Here is a 25,182-nt window from a genome sequence, read left to right as displayed (position 1 = left end):
GTGTGGTGTCCAGTGGCACTGGAGCGCGCAGGGCAGCGAGTGCCCGCTCTGGGGGTGGCAAGGGGTGAAGGGGTCCCAGCACAGGTGGGAGGGGAGGGGAGGTGGCCCTGCAGTGGCACCGGGGTGGCTGGCACCCAGCCTGGCGCCGGTACCGGGTCCCGGCTGCGGGTGCTCGGCGCGGTGCCGGTGCCCGGAGCAGTGTCCCTCACCCCGGTGCCGTCACCTGTGCCCAGGGTAGTGCCCCATGCTTGGTGCCACGCCCCACTCCAGGTGTGCCCCATTCCCAAATCCATGCCCCATTCCCAAATCCATGCCCCATGCTCTGTCCCCGTGCCGTGCCCGGTGCCTCATGCCCGGTGCAATCCTGGTGCAGTGCCCCATGTCCAGTGCCCGGGCCGTGCCCGGTGCTGTGCCCCGTTCCCGGTGCAATCCCGGTGTCCAGTGCAGGCCCAGTGCCTGGCGCAGTCCCGGTGCTGTGCCCCGTTCCCGGTCCAATTTCGGTTCAATCCCGGTCCAGTCCCGGTTCAATGCCGGTGCTGTACCCCGTTCCTGGTCCAATCCCGGTTCAATCCCGGTCCAATCCCGGTTCAATCCACGTTCAGTTCCGGTTCAATCCCGGTTTAATCCACGTTCAATTCTGGTCCAATCCCGGTCCAATCCTGGTTCAATCCACGTTCAATTCCGGTCCAATCCCGGTTCAATCCCGGTCCAATCCACGTTCAATCCCGGTCCAATCCCGGTTCAATCCCGGTTTAATCCACGTTCAATCCCGGTCCAATCCCGGTCCAATCCCGGTTCAATCCCGGTCCAATCCCGGTCCAATCCCAGTTTAATCCACGTTCAATTCTGGTCCAATCCCGGTTCAATCCCGGTCCAATCCCGGTCCAATCCACGTTCAATTCCGGTTCAATCCCGGTCCAATCCACGTTCAATCCCGGTCCAATCCCGGTTCAATCCCGGTTCAATCCCGGTTCAATCCCGGTCCAATCCCGGTCCAATCCCGGTTCAGTTCCGGTCCAATCCCGGTCCAATCCCGGTTCAGTTCCGGTCCAATCCCGGTTCAATCCCGGTCCAATCCCGGTTCAATCCCGGTTCAATCCCGGTCCAATCCCGGTTCAATCCACGTTCAATCCCGGTTCTATCCCGGTCCAATCCATGTTCAATCCCGGTTCAGTTCCGGTCCAATCCCGGTCCAATCCCGGTCCAATCCACGTTCAATCCCGGTCCAATCCCGGTCCAATCCCGGTTCAGTTCCGGTCCAATCCCGGTTCAATCCCGGTCCAATCCCGGTCCAATCCCGGTCCAATCCCGGTCCAATCCATGTTCAGTTCCGGTTCAATCCCGGTCCAATCCCGGTCCAATCCCGGTTCAATCCTGGTCCAATCCCGGTTCAATCCCGGTTCTATCCCGGTCCAATCCCGGTTCAATCCCGGTTCAATCCCGGTCCAATCCCCGTCCAATCCATGTTCAGTTCCGGTCCAATCCCGGTCCAATCCCGGTTCAATCCCGGTTCAATCCCGGTCCAATCCCGGTCCAATCCATGTTCAATCCCGGTTCAGTTCCGGTCCAATCCCGGTCCAATCCCGGTTCAATCCCGGTCCAATCCCGGTTCAATCCCGGTCCAATCCCGGTCCAATCCCGGTTCAGTTCCGGTCCAATCCCGGTCCAATCCCGGTTCAGTTCCGGTCCAATCCCGGTTCAATCCCGGTCCAATCCCGGTTCAATCCTGGTTCTATCCCGGTCCAATCCCGGTTCAATCCCGGTTCAATCCCGGTCCAGTCCCGGTCCAATCCCGGTCCAGTCCCGGTCCAATCCCGGTTCAATCCATGTTCAATCCCGGTTCAGTCCCGGTTCAATCCCGGTCCAATCCCGGTCCAATCCCGGTTCAATCCCGGTTCAATCCCGGTCCAATCCCGGTCCAATCCCGGTTCAGTTCCGGTCCAATCCCGGTTCAATCCCGGTTCAATCCCGGTCCAGTCCCGGTCCAATCCCGGTCCAATCCCGGTCCAATCGCGGGGCCGATGTAGTGCCCGTTCCACTCGCCACCAGGGGGCGCCGCCGCGCTCTTCCTCCGGGCCCCCTCGGCTCTTTCCGGAGCGTCTCGCGCGAGGGGCGGGGTCCCGATGGCGATCGGGCCAGGGGAGGGGCGGGGCCGGAGTCTTCGGTCAGCTCCGTCCTCTCTCGTCTGCTCTCGGTTATTTCCGGGATAGGTTCGGGCAGTTCCGTTCTCTCTCGTCTGCTGTCGGCTGTTTCCGGGGCGGGTTCGGGCCGTTCCGGCGGCGCTCGGGCCTGTCCAAGGCTCCGCCGGGCCGGAGGCAGCAGCGGGCTGGAGGCGAGCGGCGGCGGATGGGGCCGGCGGAGAGGTGCGGCGGGGCCGGGAGCGGCGGGATCGGGATCGGGGGGATCGGGATGGGGGAGAGCAGCCCCGGATCGGAGCCAGGCCCAGGGTGGGCGTCGGGACCCCCTCAGTGTGAGGCGCCCCGGGGCTTGGCTCTGTCGCTCATGGGGCAGCCTCGAGGATGTCCCCGGACCCTTCGGGAGCTGTCGGCGCAGGGTGTCCTGCTGCCAGGACAGTGCCACTGCCGTGTGGCTTCGCCGTGATGCCAGGGTTATGTTCCCCGGTCCCCCACAGGGCTGTCTCTGTGTCCTCCCATTGCCGGGGCTGTGCACCCCAATCCCCCGCAAGCTGTCCCTGTCCCCCCCGGTGCCGGGGCTGTATCCTCCAGTCCCCCCCGAGCTGTCCCTGTACCCCCCCGGTGCCGGGGCTGTATCCCCCAGTCCCCCCCGAGCTGTCCCTGTCCCCCCCAATGACGGAGCTGTGCCCCCCGATCCCCCCCGAGCTGTCCCTGTCCCCCCCGGTGCCGGGGCTGTATCCCCCGATCCCCCCCGAGCTGTCCCTGTCCCCCCCGGTGCCGGGGCTGTATCCCCCGATCCCCCCCGAGCTGTCCCTGTCCCCCCCAATGACGGGGCTGTGCCCCCCGATCCCTCCGGGTTGTCTGCAACCCAGCAGTGCCATCACAGATTCCCCCCTTGTGCCACTGTCCCCACAGTGGTGACAGTGCAGGGACCCCAGCACGGTGCATCCCCATCACCCAGAGTCCTGGGGACCCCCTGGGCCGGTGAAGGCAGAAAAGAGTGGCCTCTGAGGGTCCCAGCTCTGTTCCCCCTGCCCGGGGGCAGTTCGGACCCAGCGGTTCCCAGGCTGGAGCTGGTGCCCAGGGACGTGCCAGGTTCAGCCCAAGGGTGGCTTTGCACAGCATCCCCCAAGCCCTGGCTCTGGCAGCAGCCCCCGCACTGCTTCCCAGGGAGGTTGCCCATTGCATTTCTTCTCTTCCTGTGGATGTTTCTCAGCCTCTTGAGGGGGAAGGATCCCATTGGTCATGTACCTCCTAAACGGGGGGTCTGTGATCGATGGGGGATAAAGCCAGCGGGCAAAACTGTCGAAAAATGAGAGCTGTGAAGAGCTGGAGCGGCCCCAGCGTTGCCTTTCAATGGAGCCGTGGCTGCCTCTCCTCCCATTAATGCGCGGCTTTGATTTCCCAAGCAGCTCTTGGAGCCGCTGGGGAACTGGCCCTGTGACTTTCTCTGTGAGAGCAGAGAATGGAGACAGCTGAGTAAATATAGCCTAAATCACTGCTTTCCTGGCCATTCCCCCACCCTTCCCTGACATGCCAAGGGCTGGTGTGTCCCCGAGGCTGCACTGGGCTCTGCTCTAGCCTTCCCCGATGTGGGAAAGTCCAAGGCATGGTTTGGTTTCTTTGGTGACTCTCTTTGACGTGGGCAGCTCGTGCTTCCATCTGCCCGCGCGGTTCGTGGCAGGGACTCGTTCCTCCTAAAGCTGATCTCTGCCCCAAAACCCTGCGTTCCCAACTCGCTGGAACAAGGTTTTAAGCACACAGGAAAATCCTCTGTGCCTGCAGTTGGGTCTCGCTTGGACAAAAGCGCTGGGTTGGAAGGGAAAGCGCGGCTCAGCTGGAATGTGGCGAGGAGCAGAGTGGTTTGCGGAGCCAGTTTGGAGCCGTGTCAGAGCTCTGAGTGCCGGGGTGTGTTTACAATGAAAAAGAGTATTTATAATATCGAGGGCTCTTTTAATTCCTCTGGGAATCTCTGGAGCCGCAGCTTGGAGCTAAAGTAGCTGGGTAATGGAAGATGAAAAGCAGACAGAGGAAGGGATGGTGGATTTCTCAAGTTGGAAGGTCTTGGCTCTCTCACCAATATCCAAATCATGCTGGTCTATTAACTTGGGTGCTTCTTACCTTGTCGGTTACTTCATGTGATTGCTGAGCTGTGCAGAGCTGCTAATAAATCATATAAATTCCAAATACCCTGGGGAATGTGATTTTAAGCAGATAAGTTAGCAAGAGCAGTTGGATTTTTTTTTCATGTACTCAGGTTTTTTTTAGAACTGTAATTTTTTGCCAAAATACAGCTCCTGGATTTCTATATCCCTAAATCCAGCTCCATGAATGCTCCTAAAATGGAATTAGTGTGTTCTTGCTGTGTGGGGGATGGTGTAAGAGCAGCCTGGAGTGAGGTGATGGGGCTGGTGTTGGGTGCTGGGTCTTTCTCTGCCCACTGCCAGCAAATGAAAGTCTCTGGCCAAGTAAAAAGGTCTTGTAGGCAGGAGGAGAAAGTTTGTGAGGTGGTTAGGAGAGCAAGCTTCAGCTGGAGCAAGGAAGTTCAGTGTCAGGAGAAGCCTCTGGACAGTCTGAGAAGTCTTGGAGTAGGTGTGCAGACTGCCTGAGGTGCTCTCAGGCAGCTGTCCAGCCTTTGAGCAGGAGGTCTCTGGGACCTCCAGTGGTCTCCCAAAAATGAGGAAGGTGTTGGTCATCCTGATTTATTCAGCTCCTCGTGTCCCTGCTAATCACAACATTGACCTTTTCAGTGAAATATTTCAGATATTCCTTCATTTCCTTGGGCTTTGGTGAATAAAGCAAAATATTTAATACATCAGGCATGAGCAGTCCCTCTGTGTCCCTGGCAGAGGGTGGCTGGTGGCTGTGGGCAGGAGCTGCTGCTCCTGGGGAGCTGCTGCTGGCTGGCTGGGAAGCATTTCTGGGAAAGAGAAGAGGTGAAAACCTCGGCTGTCCCATGCCTGGCTGGGGCACTGCTCAGGCATAACTCCCCTCCTCCCCTGCAGCTTTTCCCTGTTTGGAAGGAAATACCAGCTGGCTTGGCAGCGCCGTGGCCAGCCCGGGCTCCAGCTCTCCCTGCTCCGCTGGCCGCTTCCCCAGGGGCAGCTGCTGGAGCGTGTCCAGCTCCGCTTCCCGCCCGCTGCAGCTCCCTGCAGGCTCTCCCGGCTCCTTCCCCCACAGCTCCTCGTGGCACTGCTGCCTCTTCCATGCCTTGGCTCATGGCTCCAGCCTCGCGAGACGTTTCTCCAGTCATTGTTCCTGCTGGGGAGGCAGCGGCCGGGAAGCTGGTTGGGAGCACAGGGATTTGCTGTGCTGTTTGTCCTGACTATAAATCAAGAGTTGCTGAGCTCTCTGCTCTGCCACTCGGTGTTGTGGGTGCTGGTGGGCACAGGATGACCCGTGATGTGCTTGCCATTGCCAGCTTCAGGAGCTGAGGCCATCAGAGCTGCCCTGGCTGCGAGGGTCAGAAGGCTGTGATGCAGCAGCAGATGTCACCATGGCAGGCAATTCCCTGTCCATTTTTATTTCCATCCATCATTGCATTGTTCTATTTTCTCATTTTATTAAAGGAAAAGTTTGTTCTTCTTGTCTGCAACTTGCAGTTCAAACTCGATATGGTGTTTGTTTTGCTCGCTGAGGATCTGATGTAACTTGGAGAGGTTGGAGCTGTGTATACTGTTGTGAGCATATTCTTCTTTTAAATATTTTTATGCATTCTTTCCCCTCTCTGGAAGGAAAGTAACTCAGTCTCGCTTCAAGTCAAGCTGCACTTTGAACTGCATTTGGAACTGGGTTAAAAAGCACAGGAACCACATTTAAAATGTTAAGATGCTTTTATTTATGTGCTGGGCACAGACAAAAAGACTTGTAATGTGTTTTTTGTTTCAAACCAATGTATTAAACAAAGAAAGTATTGACAGCAGTTAATGAATTGAGGGATTGTTTCTGGGCGCTGAGATAGATTTACCAAAGGTATTTAGCTGTCTGATGCATGGGATTTTCAGAGCAGCCTAAGCAAGTGCTCGCCAGCACAGACACACGAGGCTCCTCTCTGAGAGCTGAGCAAACCTGGAGCTGGGCCCAGCAGAAATCTTTTGGCAAGGTGCTGCCTCTCTCCTGCTCGAGGTGTGCTTCCAGCCGACAGGCTTGTGCGTGTCCTGGCCTCTTGGTGCTGCCTTCCCTCCAAAGAGCTGTTCCAGGGCTTTGGGAAGTGTGTGTTCCCAATCCCCAGAGACTCTGTCAGCTGCTCTCCCAGGGTGCAGAGCTTTCCTGCAGCTCAGCCAGAGCAAGCCTGCAGCCAGCCTGTGGCAAGACAGAGGACAACTGTTGCCCTTGGAGAGGACGGTGCTGGCATTGGCCATGAGGAGTTGGGTCTCCTGGAGGGCTCCTCACTCATGTTCATGAGCACTCAGTGTCCACCTGGGCTGAGTGTGGGGAAAGCAGGTGAGGCTTCTCCAGGAATAGCCTGGCTCTGAGTTCTCTGGATTTTTGGTGTGCCCAGTGACCCACTGGGATGTGGGGAGCGCGGTGGCACAGAGCTGTGCCTGCATTCCCACTCCAGGGAAGAAGGTTGTGGAAGGAGTCTGTTGGAAGAAGCTGCGGGACCTGCTCTTTGGAGACACTCGGTGCTCCGAAGTCACTCTCCTCTTCCCACCCCTCCACGCAGATCTGCTTTTAAAAGCTACTGAACAAGTTTGCCAGGCCTGAACGTTTTGTCCTTCCAGCCTCTTCGGCTGCACCGGCTTGTCGGAGACGCCTGGAGTCGGGGCTGGGACCCGCGGGGGGAAGCTGGGGGGTGCCTGTGGGGGAGCATCGACCCTGCTGGGGTTGGGCTCTGCTGCCTCTGGGTGCACTCTGCAGTCTGTCCTCCCCGGGAGGAGGGGGAGCTGCCAGTCCATGCCCAGCGGGCAGCGGCCACTCCGGCCCTTGGCATTCAGACAGTGCCCCCGGCACGGCGACTCCGCTCTGGGGGACCCTGACAGGCAGCACTCAGAGGGGCAGCCAGTGAGCCTGCTCATAAATCTCTCTTTATGCACTGGATTATGAAGTAATATTTTCCTGGCTAGGGCCGGTTGGACTGGGGAAATGCGGGCTCTGCTGCGAGCTCCCTGCAGCCACTATCCCAGCATGGTGGGAGCTTTCACAGCAACCATGCTGGGCTGTGCTGCTTCCCCTGTGAACATCAGAAACCCCTGTAGGGTCTCTCCATGAATTCTGCAGTCTGGTGTTGCTCCTGGATTTCTGGAGAAGCTCTCCAGCAAGTTGGATCAGGCTCAATCCTGTTCCCCACCCGCCTCTGGCCGCAAGTGCCTCACCTCCCCGCGGGCAGTGCCTGTTCATTCATGGCAAAGACAGCCCGGCTGGGACGCCTGCCCGAGCTCAGGCAGGCGGTGCGGGCTCTGGCTGCTGCACAGGTTTCCTGTGCCATGGCCTCTTTGTGCCTTTTGTCCTTGTCAAGGGAAGGAGCTCTGGTGCCGGGCTGGAAAGCCTGGCTGAGAGGTGGGGCTGGCTCCTCTGGGGGACTCATCCCAATCCCAGACTTTGTGGCAGCATGTGCAGATGTGGTGACACGTGCAGGGGTGATAGACCACGTGCAGGAGGAAAGAGGGATTTGTAGCTGATAGGAGCTGTAAAGTGTTGCTGGCCCGGAAGGGTTATTTTGAAATCCTGCAGATCACCACCGTTGGTGCCTGTCACAGAGTCCAACCAGGAGTCAGAGCAGCCCTGGCCTCGTGCCATGCTTGGTTGTTCACTGACCCCTCTGGGAAGGCTCCCTTTGCCTCCTCACCTCCCTCTGCCCAGGCTCCCGCAGCCCTGAGAAGCACCTTCCTGCTCGTTAATAGTTTTCAGATGAGACTCAAGAGTTTGAGCTGGGTTTGGTGATTTCTGGGCCAAAACAGCTCAAGCCTTTAACAGGACCTGCAGCATTTGAGCAGGCCCAGGGTGTCCCTGGGAAGGCTGGGTTCTGGCTGCCCCGCTGCCTTGTAGGTCCAGTCCTCGGCTGCATGCCATTTCTGCGGGAACCAGAACTCTGGGATTTGCCTGAGGGAAGTGGAAAACTGGCCTGTGCAGCCAGGAGGGGATGGGAAAAGAGGACGTGCCTGGCTGGTGGGAATGTCCCGGCTCGTACATCTCTTCAACATGTTATAACCCAGGTTTATTCTTTTTGGTGGATTTCTGGGCAGGGCAGGCAGCATATTCAATTTCTTTCTGAATAGCTGAAAGGCAGTTAGGAGCTCTAAGTAGACTTGAAGGCTTCTAAAGATTAACTCCTTTTGCCTCCATCTCTGCAAAAAGAATCTGTGCCTGCACTTGATGCTGCTGCTGCTGCTTTTGAAAAGTTCAAAAATTGACTTTTTGCTCAGAGCAAAGCTTTGAAGTGCTGTTCTGTGGGAATGGCAGCGCATCTCGAAAGCCTTTTGCTGAAAGCGTGGTTAACCTACATTTGTGGGCAGCTCCCTTCAGAAGATGCCTTTGTGGGGGATTGCATGGCAAGATGTAAAGGTGAACTGTGAAATTTAATCGATTTAACAAGGGAAGGTTAAATCTGTTTGTTCTGCTCCTATTCAGGGCCTGCAGCTGGTGGGTGCAGGGTCACCCTTTTCTGTATGCAAAAGTTAGCCTGCATAAAGGCTGTTTTGTCCCACTTGTTGTCTCCTTGTTTGCATAAGTGCTGCGAGGAGGGTAAGCTGAAGAAGCAGGGGTGAACCTCTTTAAGATGCAGAGCTGGTGCCTGGCTGTAGCAGAGAGGAGGCAGCGTTCCTGCCTGCAGCCACTGGCTCCTCACTTGCTTTTGGGAGTGTAAATCGGGATTAGCATGCCCTGCTTGGATCCAGGGCTCAGCATCAGCTGCTGGGTAGGAGAGAAACAAGTCCTGCCTCTCTCAGGTGAACCCCTGGTTTGACTGTTGGCGTGTCGAGAGGGCGTGGGGTGCCTGTCTGTACAGTGACAATTTTTCTTCTCTTTGCAGGCTCTGGGAAGGAGAACGTAGCGTGCCACGCTGCTCCAGGCTGGAAGCCTACTGTGCTTTTCCTCCCCAGACTCCAAGAGACTGGCTTTTTTGGTGAAACAGACCCTGATCTCAGGTTTCTTTGCTGCATGCCCTCTCACCAGTGCTGGATTATGTTCGTCTCCTTCTCCCTTTGCTCCATAATTTGGTTGAATCGTGGTTTCAAGCTGAGGAAAAGGGGCTGCACCTAAGCGCTCCTGGGCACCCAGACCAGGCTCCTGGGGTGCCAGTTCACACAGAGACAATTTAGAGTGCTGATGGGGGAGAGCTGCCTCTGAGGGCCCTCCTCTCCCACCTGGAACGTGCTGCCTCACCCTTCAGAGCCCTTCTCCCCTGGCAGAGAGGATGGGCAGCACCGACGGCTTCCAGTACCGCGCGCTCTACCCCTACCGCAAGGAGCGTGAGGAGGACATTGACCTGCTGCCCGGGGACATCCTGGTCGTGAGCAAGGGGGCCCTGCAAGCCTTGGGCTTCAAAGATGGAGATGAGCAGACCCCCAATCAGATCGGGTGGATCCTGGGCGTCAACGAGCGCACCAAGCAGAAGGGGGACTTCCCTGGCACCTACGTGGAGTACGTGGGGCCGGTGAAAATCGCCGTCCCTTCACACCGGCCCCGAGTGCAGAGGCCCCTGCCTGCCACACCGGGGGCCAGCGGCTGCCGGCTGCCCGAGGCTCTGGAGCAAGGTAAGCCCTGCTGTGTGCCCTGTGCACACCTCTGGGACACCTCCAGTCTCACTGTGTGACAGATGAGAGTGTGGGACTGGCTTCACAGACAGCGGTGAAACCCTCAGCTTGGCAGCACTGGGTTGCCCCACCAGCAGCAGTTCAGCTGAGTCGCAGCCAAAAACCAGCCTCTCTCAGTCCTGGCCCAGAGGAAAGCACTTTGTTCCTCCAGCTTGTCAATCTGCTCAGCAGAGCTTCCTGGGGCAAGCTTTGTCCCACTCTTACGTCTCTAAGATCCTCCTCCCGCTCTGTTCTGCAACCAGCCAGGATCCCCATGGTCCCTCTCCCTGCTCCACTGAGTTTTGCCAGGCTCCCTCCCTTCAGGATAAGTCCTGACCTCTCCCAACCACCACCTCCCCGCCCCTGCAGCGCCTGGGGCAGTGCTCCCTGCCAAGAGCTGCTCAGCCCTGCTGAGAGACACAATTACTTGTCTCTGGGCAAGAGGAGAAAAGTCAGGGTCTAAAAGAGTGCTTCTGAGAACTGGAGCTAATTGCTTGTCTGCCTGGCAGCCAGCCTGCCCCGCGGGTCGCAGAGCCCTCGCTGGGGCCAGGCAGCCACCCTGGGGCTGGGCATGGGCTGTCCTGCACCTGCAGCTGCCTCCCAGCCGGCCTGGCCTTGGCACGGACCCGCTCCGGGGGAGCCAACGTGCCTCAGCCCTGCCTGTGGAGCTGTGGCAGCTGCCTGCTCTTAGCCTGTTCATTTGGCTCCCAGGCACATAAACTCTCCGGCCAGGGCTCAGCAGCCCCCGGGTTTCCCCCTTCTACTCTTCCTTTGTGAGACCCCCACGTGCAGTGCTGAGTCTGGGTCTGGACAAGGCAATAAAGATGTGGACCTGTTAGAGTGAGTCCAGGGGAGGCCACAGAAATGCTCCTAGGGCTGGAGCCGCTCTGCTCTGGAGCCAGGCTGGGAGAGCTGGAGAAGGCTCTGGGAGACCTTTTTGTGGCCTTCCAGTACTTAAAGGGAGCTTATATAAAAGAGGGGGAGAGAGGCTTCTTATACGGGCAGATAGTGATAGGACAAGGGGGAAGTTTTAAATTAAAAGAGGGAGAGATTTAGATTAGATGTTATAAAGAAATTCCTGTCTGTGAGGGTGGTGAGGCCCTGGCACAGGTTTCCCAGAGCAGCTGTGGCTGCCCCATCCCTGGAAGTGTTCCAGGTCAAGCTGGATGGGGCTTGGAACAACCTGATCTACTGGAGGGTGTCCCTGCACAAGGCAGGGGGGTTTTAACTGGATAATCTTTAAAGTCCCTTCCAATCCAAACCATTCTGTGATCCTCTGGGGGGTGACAGCCACACTTGGCCTTCCCATGCCTTACAGAAGATCTCGTGCTGGTGTACATGGGAGGAATGGGGTCAGCAGCAGGAGCTGAGAGTGCCAGGGAACGCTCCCAGCTGGCAGTGCTGCATCCTCCCCATCCCTCTCTGCCTGGGAGCCACAGCTACCCCAGCAGATGCTTCTGGCTGTGTGAAAACACCTCTGGGGTCTTACGAAACCAGGGTTGTAGGGCTGGTGCAGCTCCCTGCAGCTGCCTCCCGCGCTCCTGCTCCCAGAGCCGGAGGGGCGGCCCCAGGAAACATCTCCGCAGGGTGGGAATGTGGCCGGGCCCTGCGTGCGTTTGGGTTGGCAGGAGAGCCTGACCTGAGTCATCCCACTTGCAACCTGCCTTTCCAAGAAAGCTGCTCCTCTCAGGAGTCTGGGATGTGCTCTGTGCTGGATGTGCTGGCCTTGCCTGCATGGTGCTCCCTCGCCGGCTGGATTTCTGCCCTCCTCGGCTCTCCCCTCTTCTCAAGGGGGCTTGGTGGAGGTGTGTCTGGGTGGTCAAAGCCACTGGTGGGGTCTCTGGGAGGTGGAACAAGATACGTGCCAAAGCTCCTGAAGCACAGCAAAGACAAATTTGGGAAGGAAACTAAAAGTCAGCCTCGCTGCATCTTGCCCAGGGATGGAGGGTGGGGTACCAGGGCACATGAGACCAGTGCCAGACCTGTCCCTGTTGCCTGAGGGGGCATCCCCAGAGGCAGCCTCCACTCTGGGTGTAGGCAGGGCCTGCAGGGAGGCAGTTCAAACATCCAGAGCCATTTTACACTCAGCCTGCAGGTTTGATCCCTGTACAGGCCATTCACTTAGGAGCTGGACTTGAACATCCTTGTGGGTCTCTTCCAGCTCAGGATATTCTGTGATTCTTTATTTCTGTATTCTGCTGGGGAGACACATTTTTGCAATGGAAAAACCGTATTTGAGCCAAGCCTGTCTTATTTCTTCATGGTGTGTGCTTCAGGAGGTGCAGAACCGTCTCCTGGCAGCCCCACGAAGCTCCTTCCCTGCTTCCCAGGTCCTGCCCTGGCTGGCAGGGACCCCTTAGCCCCTCAGTGTCACTCGTGGAGCAGGGCCAGCACAGGCCACAGCTGTCCCGGGCGCAGCGAGACCCGGCGCGTTCTGCCAGTGGATTTACGAGCTGCTGGTGTTTGCCTTCCGCAGAGAACACGAGCGGAAAATGCGGCTCGGGAATATTTCCGCAGCTGCCCGGGCCGTGCTGTGAGCAGCCTTGTTCGCGGCAGCCCAGCCCGGGGGCCCGGCAGGCTCAGGAGTTGCTGCTGGCTCCCGCTCTGTGCCTGACAAAAAAAGACAAGCTGCTGCCTGCTGAAGCAGCACATTCCCGGCCGGGCCACGTGGGCAGCACCAGTATTTACTCTCCCTTCAGTCCTTCCCAAGGGTCAGGCAGGGAGCTGCCAGCCTGGAAGCTTGCCTGCAGCTTCCCCACACCGACCCGCACCGCGCTGGGCCCCTTCCCGTGCCCAGGAGCTCGCTCCAGTGGGGGATTGTCCCCCCTCCCCAGCAGCACAGGCCTTTGCAGAGCTGCTGGGTGCCTGACCCGTGTGCTTCCCTTCCCTTCCCTTCCCTTCCCTTCCCTTCCCTTCCCTTCCCTTCCCTTCCCTTCCCTTCCCTTCCCTTCCCTTCCCTTCCCTTCCCTTCCCTTCCCTTCCCTTCCCTTCCCTTCCCTTCCCTTCCCTTCCCTTCCCTTCCCTTCCCTTCCCTTCCCTTCCCTTCCCTTCCCGTGGCTGTTCTGTCTCCCCTCGAGGCCGTGGGTGCAGGAGGCTGAGCTGGGTGCGCAGTTCCAGCTTGCTGCGCCTTGTGGTGAGACCACACCAGGCGAGTTCGGGTCAGATCCATGACAACGGAGCTGTTTCGCAATGGGGAGCAGCCTCTTGGCGCTGCCTCTGCAGAGTGGAGTGTGCTGGGTGTCCTCCCCCACTGCGGGCTCCCCTGGGTCTGCCAGGTGCTCCTGGAGGAGCCTCCTGCTCCGGCTGGTGCTCCTTTGGAAGCGGGATGGAGCCTGGCACCGCTCATCCTTCGGCAAACCTCCTGCTGGCAGCTCCTCAGCCAGGCCTGCGCGCTCCTGCCCCGGCATGCACAGGGGAGGGGGGTGCCTGCGGCCAGAACCTCAACATTTTCTGGAAGTGGCAGTGAAATACCACCTGACACGAGGCTGCAGATCCCCCAGGAATGGGGGTACCCTGGTGCCGTGCCACGGGCTGTCGGTGCCCTGTAGCAGCTTGCACAGAGGCTGTGGGCTCACGGGGAGGGGGAGGCACAGGGCCGGTTTCCATGTTAAACGAGCAATCAAGGGCAGGAATTTGCTGACATGGCGTTCTGTCTGAATCGCTGGATTAATCACAGCTCACCACGGACGAGCAGAGCAAGCTCCCTGGCCCCGCTCCGCTGCCAGCCCTACGCAGCCCCTGTGCTGGGCAGGGACCCAGCCCGGAGCTCCAGGAGCCCTGGTAACCCCTGTGCTGCCTGCCGGGGGGCACGGCTCCCCAGGGGGGTGGGCTCCGTCTCCAGGCCTCTGCACGGAGCAGTAGATATCTCCCTGTGCACACCCAGGCAGGGCTGGAGCTCAACAAGTGCTGGGCTGGCTCCTGGGCAGGTTCCTTGCAGACTGCATGCCGTGTTTGCCTGGGCCACAGCCTCACAGCAGGGCCCACGGCTTTCCTTGCTCCTCTTGGGAGTTGCCTGGGTTGTGCCCTGGCCCAGCTCTGCTGCTGAGGGCTGAGCTGGTGCTGAGCCCTTCTCTCCCTCCCTCTCCCCCAGGGTCTCCTCTGCCGGACTTGCAGGAGCAGTTCAGCCCTCCTGAGATTGCTCCTCCACTCCTGGCGAAGCTGGTGGAAGCTATTGAGAAGAAAGGTAAGGGGGCAGTGCTGAGCACCGGGGATGCTGATGCACCCCAAAACCCCACAATGAGAGCTGAGCTCTGTGGGACGCAGGACACAGCTGCTCTCATCTTCCTCCCTGGGTTGAGCTGCTGAGGCCCGTGAGGGTGTTTGGTTTGAGCACCTACACACGCTGGGTGGGTGCTGGGGTTTGGGAAGCGCTTCCAACCTGGATCTGTGCCATGGTGGAGAAATGGGGCCACTGAACCGGGTGTCCTGGGGGCCAAGGGGGCTGCAGCAGCATCTGCAGGGGGTTGGCTTGGACACCATCCAGGCCTGGCCGTGCCACAACCATCGCCCAGCTGGCACGGAAACAGTGCCTGTGCTGGAGCTGACAGCAGTGTCCCCCTTCCGCAGGGTTGGACAGCGAGATGTTGTACAGGACATCTGGCTCCGAACTGAGGCAGGCGCTGAGAACCGGTAAGAACCAGCTCGGCGCGGTGGAGGCGAATCGGCTCAGATGGAGGAGATTAGTGGATGTGACAGCGCCAGCAGTAATGCAATCCAGGCCAGGCTCGCCTGTCCCCGGCAGTTCCTGACTCCCAGCACGCTGCCTCTGGGGCTGGGCTGTCCCCATCCCAACACGTCCTTGTCCTGCGTGGAAGGGATGGGACAGGGGGGATCCCTGGCACCATCCATGGGGGACAACAAAGGGATGTGGTGCTGGCTCAGAGACTTGCAGGCAAACAACTGAACGCCTGTGCTTGTCCCCTGCTGTCTTTGGGCTGCTCTGCCGATGGGCTGGTGGAGGCTTCTCTGGCTCTGTCATGCCACTAGTAAGCAGGGGAGGATCTTTGAGCTCGGCTTGGTGGCTGGAGCCGATGTCTCTGCCGGGGAGCCCTGGGAGCTGTCTGCCTCTCGGCTGGGCTGGGGCCTCATCCGGCACCATGCTGGCGAGTCCCCTCCCGCAGACGTTCCTACAAACCCCAACCACACAGTGCTGTCAGCCTGGGCTGTGCTCTCAGGACAGGCTTTATGTGCTTCCCAAAATCCTTGTCAGGAGGGCGGTGTTTTCCTCGATGAACACGTCGTCCTCGATGTGTTCGAGGGAGGTGTTTTCTCCCAGGGTTCAGTGTGTGGCTGCTCAGTCTGCGCTCGACTCTTGCTGGCAGTGGAGAGCAAAACTCACCCGAGCTATGCCTGCCCAGAATTCTTGTGTTGGGGCTCAGGGCAAAGGTTGTGGGTACCCAGAATGACGTCTTCCCCCTCTCAAGGGGTACTGCTGAGGTTCCCAGAGCCAGTTGATTTCTGGGGTGCACATCCTCCGTCACATGGGCTGCCTGAAGGCTGCCTGAGCTCCCTCGTGGTGCTGGTGAGCTCTCACGATAGCTGGCTGCTGTGTGATGGTTTCTGGGATGGGTGTTGGCAGCACCAGAGCTGCCAGCTGGGTGCCCAGTGCTGTGTCCACCCTCCCATGGGAAATCTGTGCCCTGACAGATTGGACCCTGGGTGACCTGGAGCCCCTGGACGTGCACTCCCTGGGCGAGGCACTGCGAGGTTACCTGCAGGACCTGCCCTCCCCCGTGGTGCCCGTGTCAGTGCATGGAGATATCCTTCGCATCCTGCAGGGTAAGGGCCTCCCCTGGCTGCCTTGGGAATGGATGGCTGGGTGGGGTGGACACATCTGGGATGTTAAAATAAGCCCTGTCCCTATGGGGCCTGGCACATGGCCCCCACTGCTGACAGCGCTCCTGTGCTGTGACGCAGCCGGAGCGTGGAGAGTGGTGCCGGCTGTCCCAGCTCTTCCCTCGTGTCTTGTTCTCTCCCCAGAGATCCCCCAGCCAGAGAATTGCCGGAAGCAGCTGCTGCTGGCCCTGGAGTCGCCTGCGGTCCCGCTCCAGAACACGCTCACCCTGCAGTTCCTGCTCCGGCATCTGGGGAAGGTATCGCAGCAGGCCGAGAGCAACAGCCTCCACCCTCGGGCCCTGGGAGAGATCTTCGGCCCCCTTCTCCTCCGGCTGCCTGGCGCCAGGTACGTCAGGCTTTTGGTCCCAGCAGTGTTCCCAGCTCCGGCCACTATGCCTGCCAGGACAAGGAGTCCAGCCCCTGCTGGGCTGCACGTGGGATTAAACTGCTGGCAGCACACAGAGGTGGGACTCAGAGCTGGGACAGAGCCCTTGCTGCCCTGTCAGCCTGGGGTCTGGCAGCTGGGGTGAACCAGCTGACCCAGGGGACGTGGGAGCAGTGCCATGTTCTACTCCACAACTGCTGTTCTTAACTTGTCTCTTTTCTCACTGCAGCCCAGAGCTGAGCCCCGACTTCTCCGTGCTGTTTCTGGAGACACTTCTGCAGACGAAGGAGCTGGAGCCAGAACAGTTGCCTCCAGGTACTGAGATACCCCTTCCTTGGGGCCTGAGGCACTGGCATTTGTGGGTGTGGACTCTCTGCCCCCATGATTGGGTTGCCGAGGGCGTTTGATAGCCCAGCTGTGCCTGGAGGCCGGCTCAAGGTGTTCAGCTGCTGGAGATGTCCCTGGAGCAGCTCCAGGAAACGTGGCAGCCACGAGGCCTTCCTGGGCCAGTGACTGCAGGGAGGGGGACTCAGCACTCCGAGGGATTGCCAGTGAGGAGCTGGGGTTTGGGCTCACCCTGTTTCATTCCTTCTTCCTCTCACAGCCCTGCCTCCCAAACCTCCGAAGCCAAAGCCCAGCGCAGCCAGCCTGGCCAACGGGAACAACGCGCCCTTGCAGGACGCTGAGTGGTACTGGGGGGACATTTCTCGGTAAGGGGGTGACTGGCAGCTCGCACCTGGGGTGCCCTGTCCATCAGGTGAGCCTTGGGGCCACCTCCCACGCCCTGACAATCCTGTTCCTTGCAGAGAGGAGGTGAATGAGAAGCTCCGGGACACACCAGATGGGACCTTCTTGGTGCGTGATGCCTCCAGCAAGATCCAGGGGGAATACACACTCACTCTCAGGTAGGACTTTGGGATCCTCTGGGAGCCTCAGGGATGCAGCTCTCCGGACATGTCCCTGTGCTTCCAGCTGCAGGGACGCCGAGGTCTCTGGCAGGGTAGGGTGCTGGGGTGGTGCTAAGTGCCCTCTGCTCTCCCCTCCACCACAGGAAGGGAGGCAATAACAAGCTGATCAAGATCTTCCATCGGGAAGGCAAGTACGGCTTCTCGGAGCCCCTGACTTTTGGCTCGGTGGTGGAGCTCATCACCCACTACCGGCACGAGTCGCTCGCCCAGTACAACGCCAAGCTGGACACCAGGCTGCTCTACCCCATCTCCAAGTACCAGCAGGTGAGGCCTGACAAGCACAGCCTGAACCAGGGGTGTTTGTTCATCCATCCCTGCCCCTTTGGTAGATGACAATGTCCCATTCCTCTCCCTGTGTGCTGGAGTGTTTTGTTGTGGGGTTTTGTGGGACCAGCTGGAGCAGGTCCTGACTGAGGCTGTGCCTCTGGCAGGACCAGGTGGTGAAGGAGGACAGCGTGGAAGCTGTGGGGGAGCAGCTGAAGGTTTATCACCAGCAGTACCAGGACAAGAGCTGGGAGTACGACCTGCTGTATGAGGAGTACACGCGTACGTCCCAGGTATGTGGGCACTGCCTTCCCCACGGGCTGCCTGAGACCCCCAAGGGCTGCTCTGGCAGCCCCTGAGTGCCGGCAGCCACCCTGCTGTGCACCGGGGAGACCAGAGATGGGGCACCTGTTGCCCCATTTGTCAGCTCAGGGACTGGGACTCCCCAGAGGACAGGCTTTGATGAAGGGGATGTTTTGCCTGCAGCAAGGAGAGAACTGCTTTGGGGAAGTTGAAAGGGGATGCAAATGTGAAGAAATGTTCCTCAGCTTTTCCCTCCCTTGTCCCCAGGAGCTGCAGATGAAGAGGACAGCAATCGAGGCCTTCAATGAGACGATCAAGATCTTTGAGGAGCAGTGTCAGACACAGGAGAAGTGCAGCAAGGAGTACATCGAGCGCTTCCGGAGGGAGGGCAATGAGAAGGAGGTTCAACGGTGAGGATGGGGGTGGTGGTGGCCTGCCCTGCCTGGAGAAGGGCCCCAGGGGCTGGAAGGATCCTCCTGGCTCAGCACAGAGCCGAGGCACGTGGACTCCTTGTCTCTCCAGCAGCATGCTGTGGGCTGGAGCTGGCAGGTTGCCTCCTCCGCCTCCCCCACTCTGGCTCACAGCCTGAACCCCCCTCTCTCTCCCAGGATCCTCATGAACTCGGAGAAGCTCAAGTCCCGCATCACAGAGATCCACGACAGCAAGATGAAGCTGGAGCAGGACCTGAAGAAACAAGCCTCGGAGAACCGGGAGATCGACAAGCGCATGAACAGCCTCAAGCCAGACCTGATGCAGCTGCGCAAGCTGCGGGACCAGTACTTGGTGTACGTAGTGCCCCTGCAGCGCGGCCCGGGAGCCATCCGGCTGCCTCCCCCAGGGCTCCGGGGCTCGTTGGACCGGCTCGCAGCCCGCTGTGGGCAGGAGCCGCTCCCGCAGCGCGGCCCCGGGGCTCGGCGGTCCCGGCAGCGGCGGCTGCTGCCCTCTGGTGATGGCCCCGCCGCGCTCAGCTCTGCCCTCCTTCCCCAGGTGGCTGACGCAGAAGGGTGCCCGGCAGAAGAAGATCAACGAGTGGCTGGGCATCAAGAACGAGACAGAGGAGTGAGTGTCCTGCTCGTGTGCTGTTGGATTTTGGGGATGTGGGAGCACAGGCTGTGCAGCTGGTTCTGCCTGTGCTGTGGGCAAATCCCAGCTCCCTGCCTGGAGGCTGAGGATGTGTTCCCTGCCAGATGGGTGATGGCAGCTAGCAGTGTGGGGGCCACACACCCAGATTTAGGGAATCTGACCCTGCCTGTGCTCGATTGCAGCCAGTACTCCATGATGGATGACGAGGAGGAGCTGCCCCACCACGAGGAGCGGACGTGGTACGTGGGGAAGATCAACCGTGTGCAGGCAGAGGAGATGCTGTGTGGGAAACGGGACGGCACCTTCCTGATCCGTGAGAGCAGCCAGAAGGGGTGCTACGCCTGCTCCGTGGTGTGAGTATCCCTGTGCAGGTGGGGTGGGATGGGATGGGATGGGATGGGATGGGATGGGATGGGATGGAGCTGGCCCACACTGGGTTCCTGCATTGCTCCACCCTCCCCTTGCCAGATGCTGGAGGTGACAGTTCCCATCTGCCTTGGCTTCTCCTGGCAGGGCCAGGTGTACCTTTACACTGCTTTGGTGGCCCTGCTTGTGCTCCCCTGTCCCACTGCTGACCCAGGCTCCCGTGTCTCCCTGGCAGGGTGGATGGTGACACCAAGCACTGCGTGATCTACAAGACAGCAACGGGCTATGGGTTTGCTGAACCCTACAACCTCTACGCCTCCCTCAAGGACCTGGTCTTGCACTACAAGCACACGTCCCTGGTGCAGCACAATGACTCCCTGAATGTCACGCTGGCTCACCCGGTCCTTTCCCAGCCACCAGCCAGATGAGCAGCCTATGCACAACACAACAGCTGCCTTCAGCTTCTCCCCAGGGCGCTGCTTTCTGGCTCTGGACTCTTGCACCCTGTATAGTTGAGTCTCTGTGCTCCTGCTCCTTCAGAGCCTCTGAGATGTCTGTGACCGTTTCTGATGTCCCTCTTGGTCAGTAGCTGAAACCTGTGTTGGCTGATGGGACAGAAAGGCTGGGCTGTAGATTTGCGGTGGGCTCCAGCCTCTAGGAGGTGGGATCCAGTTGTGTTTGCATTGCTGGGGGTGAGCACAGCCCCCTCCCCTTCCCTGATAAGCAGGTCAGATCCCCTTCTTGCTGGCAGGTCGCCCCGCTACGCATCACTGTAGAGCTTTGGTTCTTGATTCCTCGGGGCTGTGACCGAGGGGTTCCCTGCCTGGACACCGGAGGAGGCAGAGGAGGAGGAGGCTCCACTGAGTGTGTGCATCCTTCACTCTCGCTTCCCTCGGTGGCCTCGCAGGCTGTGATGGTGTCTGGTACGAGGGGTGCTGCTCTTGCATGCAGAGACACATTTAAGAAGGAGAAACCTCATCCTCAATGGGGCTCCCTGGCCGAGATCTTTGCTCCGTGCTGTGCCCCACCTGGCCACCATTCCCTCTTGTCATAACCACCTCTGGAGTGTTGCTGCCTGGGCAGGGAGGATCTGCTTAGCCATGAATCTCCCGCCTTAGTTGTGCCAACGAAGCTGTGAAATCTGTGTTGGTACCTGTGCTTTTCCTGGCAGGATCTGTGGGATGCACAGCTCGTTGTTTCCGGCCGGTTTCGGTGACTCTCTGCACACGTAACCCATTGAAGCTGACTGTAGCTCTGTAAATATGGTTCTTTTTGTGACCAGCTGCTCCCCTGGTGCTGGTGTTTGCTGAGCCCCCAGTGCCACCCCCAGCGTGGGCAGCAGCTGCCAGGCTGCCGCAGCCCCAGGCCCTGCAGCTGAAGCAGGAGAGGGCTGGAGTCCAACGCACACTACAAGCCCTACCTGGAATGAAGGACCTCTCTGCTGCAGGAGGACGCATCTGTGGGGCCCAGGGCATGCTGAAATGTATCTGCATGATGGTGAACTACATATGCAAAGCACTTACAATCATGGGTACTGTATGGGGCCGGGGCAGGGCTGCCCACCACAGCTGGCTGCTGCAGGCAGGGCGCTGTGTCTGAGCTCAGAGGGCTCCAGGGCAGCCCAGGTGGGCCTGGAAGAGCTTTAAAAGCTGAGCTGAGAGTTGAAGCCAAGGTGGCATTTGCTTTCCTGGGTTATCTCAGCTGCCTGGCTGGAGGAGAGCATTCTTAAACCTCTTGATTTGCCAGAGTGGCTTGTTCCCTCTTGGAGGCTCCTCCTTGGGACAGGCAGGTGGATGCCGTGGACTTTGGCGCTTCTGTTTCCTGTTGCAGCTTGGGTTCTGCCGGATCCATGGGGTGCTCTGTGCTCCTGCTGTGCCTGCATCCTGTCCTTGATGTGCCACCTGCGTTGGGCACCGCACTGTCCCTCCCTTCCTGGCCAGCTCTGCTGCTTGCCTTGCTCTGGGCTTGTCCCCAGATCCTTCTGGAGCTGGGGCTGCTGGAGCAAACATCCCATTCCTGTTGCTTGTGGCAGCTCTCCTGTGCTCAACTGTACAGCCCCGTTCTCTGCTCTGCATGTCCTCTCCAGGCCCTGGGCCCTCGTTTTTGGGTCCAGTTTGTCAGTGTTTGGTGCTCAGGTGCAGGCAGTGGGTGAGGGGAGCTGTGGGGGCACGGCCCGGGAGAGGCTGTGGTTGGCTTTGGGGATCACTTGGGAAAAGCTGCCAGGGATGAGTAAGGGAATAGTTTGGACTCGGGCACGTGAGAGATGAGGGCACGTGGGACTGGGGCCGGGAGGCTCAGTCCTCACAGCTTTATCCAGAGGCCTCCCGGGGCCTGTGGAGTGGCCAGGGGGCTGCACCAACACTCCAAAGCTTTGTTAGTGTTCACACCTTTTCAGCCTGGGGTCTCTGCTGGTCCTGTGCTTGTCCCTGCACTTCCAGCACATCCCCACATCACAGGACAGGCTGCAGGCAGATGGGATCCTCAGCCTCTCATCCCATGGGCTCCACGTTCCTCCACCACCACCCCTAAACGTGAGCTTGGGGCCAGTTCTGCCTGGGGGTATTGCTCCCTGCTCATGCCAGGACCTGCTGAGCATCTGGAAGAGTCTCAGCTTGAAGCTGTCACCTGTCAACACTCACTTGGTGCTCACCTGGCTTTGCTGCCCAGGGAAATTCCAGCTTCACTTTATCCTGTGATTTTGTCCTTTGGCTGAATTTCTTTTATTCTCCCTGTGCTGTCCCTTCCTGCTGTCCAGCCACAGTCCAAGGGGGGTCACAGTGACCCCTCTCGCAGCACTGCCTTCCCTGCCCGCTGGCGGCCTGTCCTTGACAGGGCACTGCTCACGTCCTGTGTACGACGAGGAGGAAGATGCCCTTCCCCAGGGCTGCCTTTCCCTGACGGTGCTTCACTCAGCTCCTTGAACAGCAGCTTTCCCCTGCTCTTCCCGGGCTGGGCTTCCACCCCGGAGCTCCCCCAGCATAAGCTCGTTGTGATTTGTCCTTTGCTGCTTTGGCTCGTTCTGAACCCGGCCGTGTTTTGAGGCGCTGGGCTGTGCTTTGCTGCTTGTGACGCCCACGTCCCCCAGCCGAGCCACACACCCGCGTCCCGTGGGTGCCACATGGCTGTTCCTGCTCCCCGGGGCACACTTCGGGGCTTGTCCCTGCTCTCGGGGGGCTCCAGGCTCCCCCGTGTAACCCCCAAGGTGCCAGTGGAGGCTTCGTGCTCGGAGAGGACGTGGCGGCTGCGTGAGGTTTTAGTTTCTAGGTATATGCAATAAAGAATAACCTGCCCCCCGAGCTGTCCGTTACCAGCAGTAGTGCTCTCTGCTCTTTCTGTTGATGTTTACTAATGTAAACCCAGTATTTGTTACTGTAAGAGGATTTTTTTTTTGTACGGTACTTCGAAAAAACCCACAAAAACAACCAAAAAAAAAAAAAAAAAAAAAAAAGGAAAGAAATAAACAGAGTTAATGAACCAGGCTGCTGGATTGCTGTGGGAGGTGGTGTGCGGGGGCAGGACAGTGCTGGGGCTGTGCCCCAGTTCCTGGGCTGGGTGCAGGATGTGACCCATCGCGCCAGGATTGTGCTCCCCGGGTTTGTAGGGCTGGGGCACGTGGGGACGAGGGCTGAGAAAGGGCCGGAAACAGCGGCTACAACCGGGGCAACGACGAGGTTCCTCCGCACTCGGCTCCGCAGTTGAGCTCGGGATGTCTTGGGCTGCTTCCCCCTTCCCGCACCCGGAGCTGCCCCGGCACCCGCACCCACCGGGGGCCGTGCCGCCAGCCAGCCCCGTTTTCTGCTCGGGGAACTCCACGCGTGGCTGCTCCGGGCTGGGTTTCACTGCCGGCGCTGCGGGAATCGAGCCGCAGCCCGGGGGCCAGCGGGCACTCGGTGGCCGGAGCCCACGTGGGCCGGCGGCGTCACGGGAGGCGCGGCCGGGGCGGCAGGAAGGGCAGGGAGGGCAGGGGAGGCGGGCGCAGCCGAGCTTTAAAAGTCCCCGCTGGGACGGGCTCATTTCCGCGTCACCCCGGCGTCCTCATGGCCCCCGCGGTGCCGCTGGCTGTCCTGGCGCTGGTGGCCCTGGTGGCCCCGGGGCTCGGCGTGGCCCCCGGCTGTGATTACCCTGCCCACCGCTGGTGCAGCTCGCGGGACAGCGCCGTCGCCTGCCAGGTCAGAGCCGCTGCTGCTGCCGGGGCTGGGGACAAGGGCAGGGGCACCCGGTACGCAGGGCCACCTCCCGCCTGCCCAGCGACGCGGGGACGGGGTTGGGGCAGCGCCTGGCCACCACGCCTGGAGCGAGTGCCAGCTGCGAGCGTCGCTGAGGCACAGGCTGGCACATCCGCAGGGACGCTCAGAGCCTCCGCTGCCACACGGGCACTACGGCATTCTCCAGCATCCCTGGGGAACGGCTGTGGTCCAGCCGGACCCTGCCCGCGGCCCTTCCCCAGCTACCGCTGGCACTTCTGCTTTTTAAGTGTAAAACCGCTTTTCGGCTTATTCCACCCCAAACAGACCCGGGCGGTGACAGCGCCCTGTGAGCCCCTCGCGGCTGCAGCTTCCCCCTGGCACTGGGTGCTGGGCCATACCCCCACCCAGACATGTCCTGGTCTAAATTTGTTTTCCCCTGAAACGTTTTGGGGAAGTTCTGGTGGAAAGCCCCAGCGCTGGGTGCCAGCCACGCACAGGATCCTGCAGCAGCAGAAAGCTCCCGGCCACTCTCACTTCCCTCTAGCCCTGCACACCCTCATCCCCCTTCTTCCCTGCATCCCGGAGCTTTGCCCCATCCCTACAGATACTGGAACGGAGGGGGTTGCAGCCATACCCACCCCGTGCACCCCAAAACCTTCCTGTGTGCAGGTGGAGAGCCGCTGCCCCAGCCTCCCGCGCCCCGCGGCTGCGCCCGTGGAGCTGAGCCTGTACTACGAGAGCCTGTGCCCGGCGTGCCGCGAGTTCCTGGTCCTGAAGCTCTTCCCCACCTGGCTGCTGCTGCCCGAAGAGATGCTGAACATCACCCTGGTGCCCTACGGCAACGCCCAGGTAGGAGCCGGCCCTCCCGGCGCTCGCCCCGGTGCCGCCGGCCCCGCTCAGACCGGTTGGTCCCGCAGGAGAGGAACGTCAGCGGGAAGTTGGACTTCCAGTGCCAGCACGGCCCCGAGGAATGCTTGGGCAACATGATGGAGGTGACGGTCCCCGTTCCCACGGTGCTGGCACGGGGGGTTCCAGCGGCCCCTCACCGCCCGCCCTGTCCCCGTAGGCCTGTCTGATGCACGAGGCCAAGAACTTCAGCACCTACTTCCCCGTCATCTTCTGCCTGGAGTCGGGCAGCTCCGTCACCAAGAACCTGGAGGCCGTATGTCCCCCTCCCCGCCCCTCAGTGCCCCACATGGGGGACACCCCTGCCCCCCTGACCGCCCCCGTGTCCCCTGTGCCCGGCAGTGCCTGCAGATCTATGCCCCAGAGGTGGACAGCGGCCGCATCAGCGCCTGCGTGCAGGGGGACACGGGGGTGGCCCTGATGCACCACAACGCCCAAGTGACCGAGGCACTGCACCCCCCGCACCAGTACGTGCCCTGGATCACCATCAATGGGGTATGGCAGGGGGGCACCGGGGTGCCAGGTAGGGCTGGGACAGCCTGGGCACCCCCCTGACCGGCCCCGTGTCCCCCCACAGAAGCACACGGACGAGCTGCAGGCACAGGCAGAGGCCTCGCTGCTGGGACTGGTTTGCCACCTCTACCAGGTGGGACAAGGCTCTGTGAGGACAGCAGGGCTTGGGGACACTTCCCCATCCCTGCTGGGGCTCTCATGGCTGCTCTCTGGCAGGGGGAGAAGCCTGAAGTCTGTGGGGGCTCCAAGGCCCCGAGGTTCCCGTCTGGCTGCAGGCGCTGAGGGACGTTGTGGGAGCACAGAAAGAGAGGCCAATAAAAAGGATATTTTTATGGAAAAGCACCAGGATCTGGAGTGGGGTGGTGGGGAAAGTAGGGAAGGGGTGGTTTTGCCCTGCCACAGTGGGAAGGGGAGAGGGGCTGGGCACTGGAACTGCCCTCCAGACCCAGGAATTACCTGCTCCAGAGGTTCACAAAGAAGACCCTTGAAGATTCCCAGGGAACT

At 60.1% G+C, this 25,182-nt stretch overlaps 2 protein-coding genes across 2 annotated transcripts; both read left to right on the top strand.

The window, feature by feature from the left end:
• Positions 1–2,220: 2,220 nt before the first annotated feature.
• Positions 2,221–22,546, top strand: PIK3R2 (phosphoinositide-3-kinase regulatory subunit 2). The gene is made up of 16 exons (XM_068174087.1): positions 2,221–2,363; positions 9,106–9,829; positions 13,959–14,051; positions 14,435–14,497; positions 15,515–15,646; positions 15,848–16,049; positions 16,318–16,403; positions 16,693–16,798; positions 16,895–16,993; positions 17,140–17,320; positions 17,488–17,613; positions 17,891–18,033; positions 18,232–18,408; positions 18,611–18,682; positions 18,889–19,059; positions 19,308–22,546. The coding sequence occupies exons 2-16, from the start codon at positions 9,490–9,492 to the stop codon at positions 19,498–19,500; spliced, it is 2,184 nt and encodes a 727-aa protein (XP_068030188.1). The 5' UTR covers positions 2,221–2,363; positions 9,106–9,489; the 3' UTR covers positions 19,501–22,546.
• A 522-nt stretch (positions 22,547–23,068) lies between these two features.
• IFI30 (IFI30 lysosomal thiol reductase) lies at positions 23,069–25,017 on the top strand. Its single transcript, XM_068173821.1, has 7 exons — positions 23,069–23,241; positions 23,929–24,108; positions 24,177–24,251; positions 24,326–24,421; positions 24,508–24,660; positions 24,743–24,811; positions 24,895–25,017. The coding sequence occupies exons 1-7, from the start codon at positions 23,110–23,112 to the stop codon at positions 24,958–24,960; spliced, it is 771 nt and encodes a 256-aa protein (XP_068029922.1). The 5' UTR covers positions 23,069–23,109; the 3' UTR covers positions 24,961–25,017.
• Positions 25,018–25,182: the final 165 nt, after the last annotated feature.

Source organism: Anomalospiza imberbis, chromosome 27 (genome assembly GCF_031753505.1).
Source record: "Anomalospiza imberbis isolate Cuckoo-Finch-1a 21T00152 chromosome 27, ASM3175350v1, whole genome shotgun sequence".
Classification (NCBI taxonomy): Eukaryota; Metazoa; Chordata; class Aves; order Passeriformes; family Viduidae; genus Anomalospiza; species Anomalospiza imberbis.
The sequence above is the reverse complement of the archived record's forward strand: the minus strand, read 5'-3'. Positions and strand labels throughout refer to the sequence as shown.

Bases quoted from the DNA above. Each gene is read 5' to 3' on its own strand.
- IFI30 (XM_068173821.1), top strand. From the start codon at position 23,110: ATGGCCCCCGCGGTGCCGCTGGCTGTCCTGGCGCTGGTGGCCCTGGTG. The intron at 24,109-24,176 runs GTAGGAGCCGGC...TTGGTCCCGCAG, and splicing joins TGCCCTACGGCAACGCCCAG to GAGAGGAACGTCAGCGGGAA. The intron at 24,422-24,507 runs GTATGTCCCCCT...TGTGCCCGGCAG, and splicing joins TCACCAAGAACCTGGAGGCC to TGCCTGCAGATCTATGCCCC.
- PIK3R2 (XM_068174087.1), top strand. From the start codon at position 9,490: ATGGGCAGCACCGACGGCTTCCAGTACCGCGCGCTCTACCCCTACCGC. The intron at 14,052-14,434 runs GTAAGGGGGCAG...CCCCTTCCGCAG, and splicing joins GGAAGCTATTGAGAAGAAAG to GGTTGGACAGCGAGATGTTG. The intron at 16,799-16,894 runs GTAAGGGGGTGA...TGTTCCTTGCAG, and splicing joins TACTGGGGGGACATTTCTCG to AGAGGAGGTGAATGAGAAGC.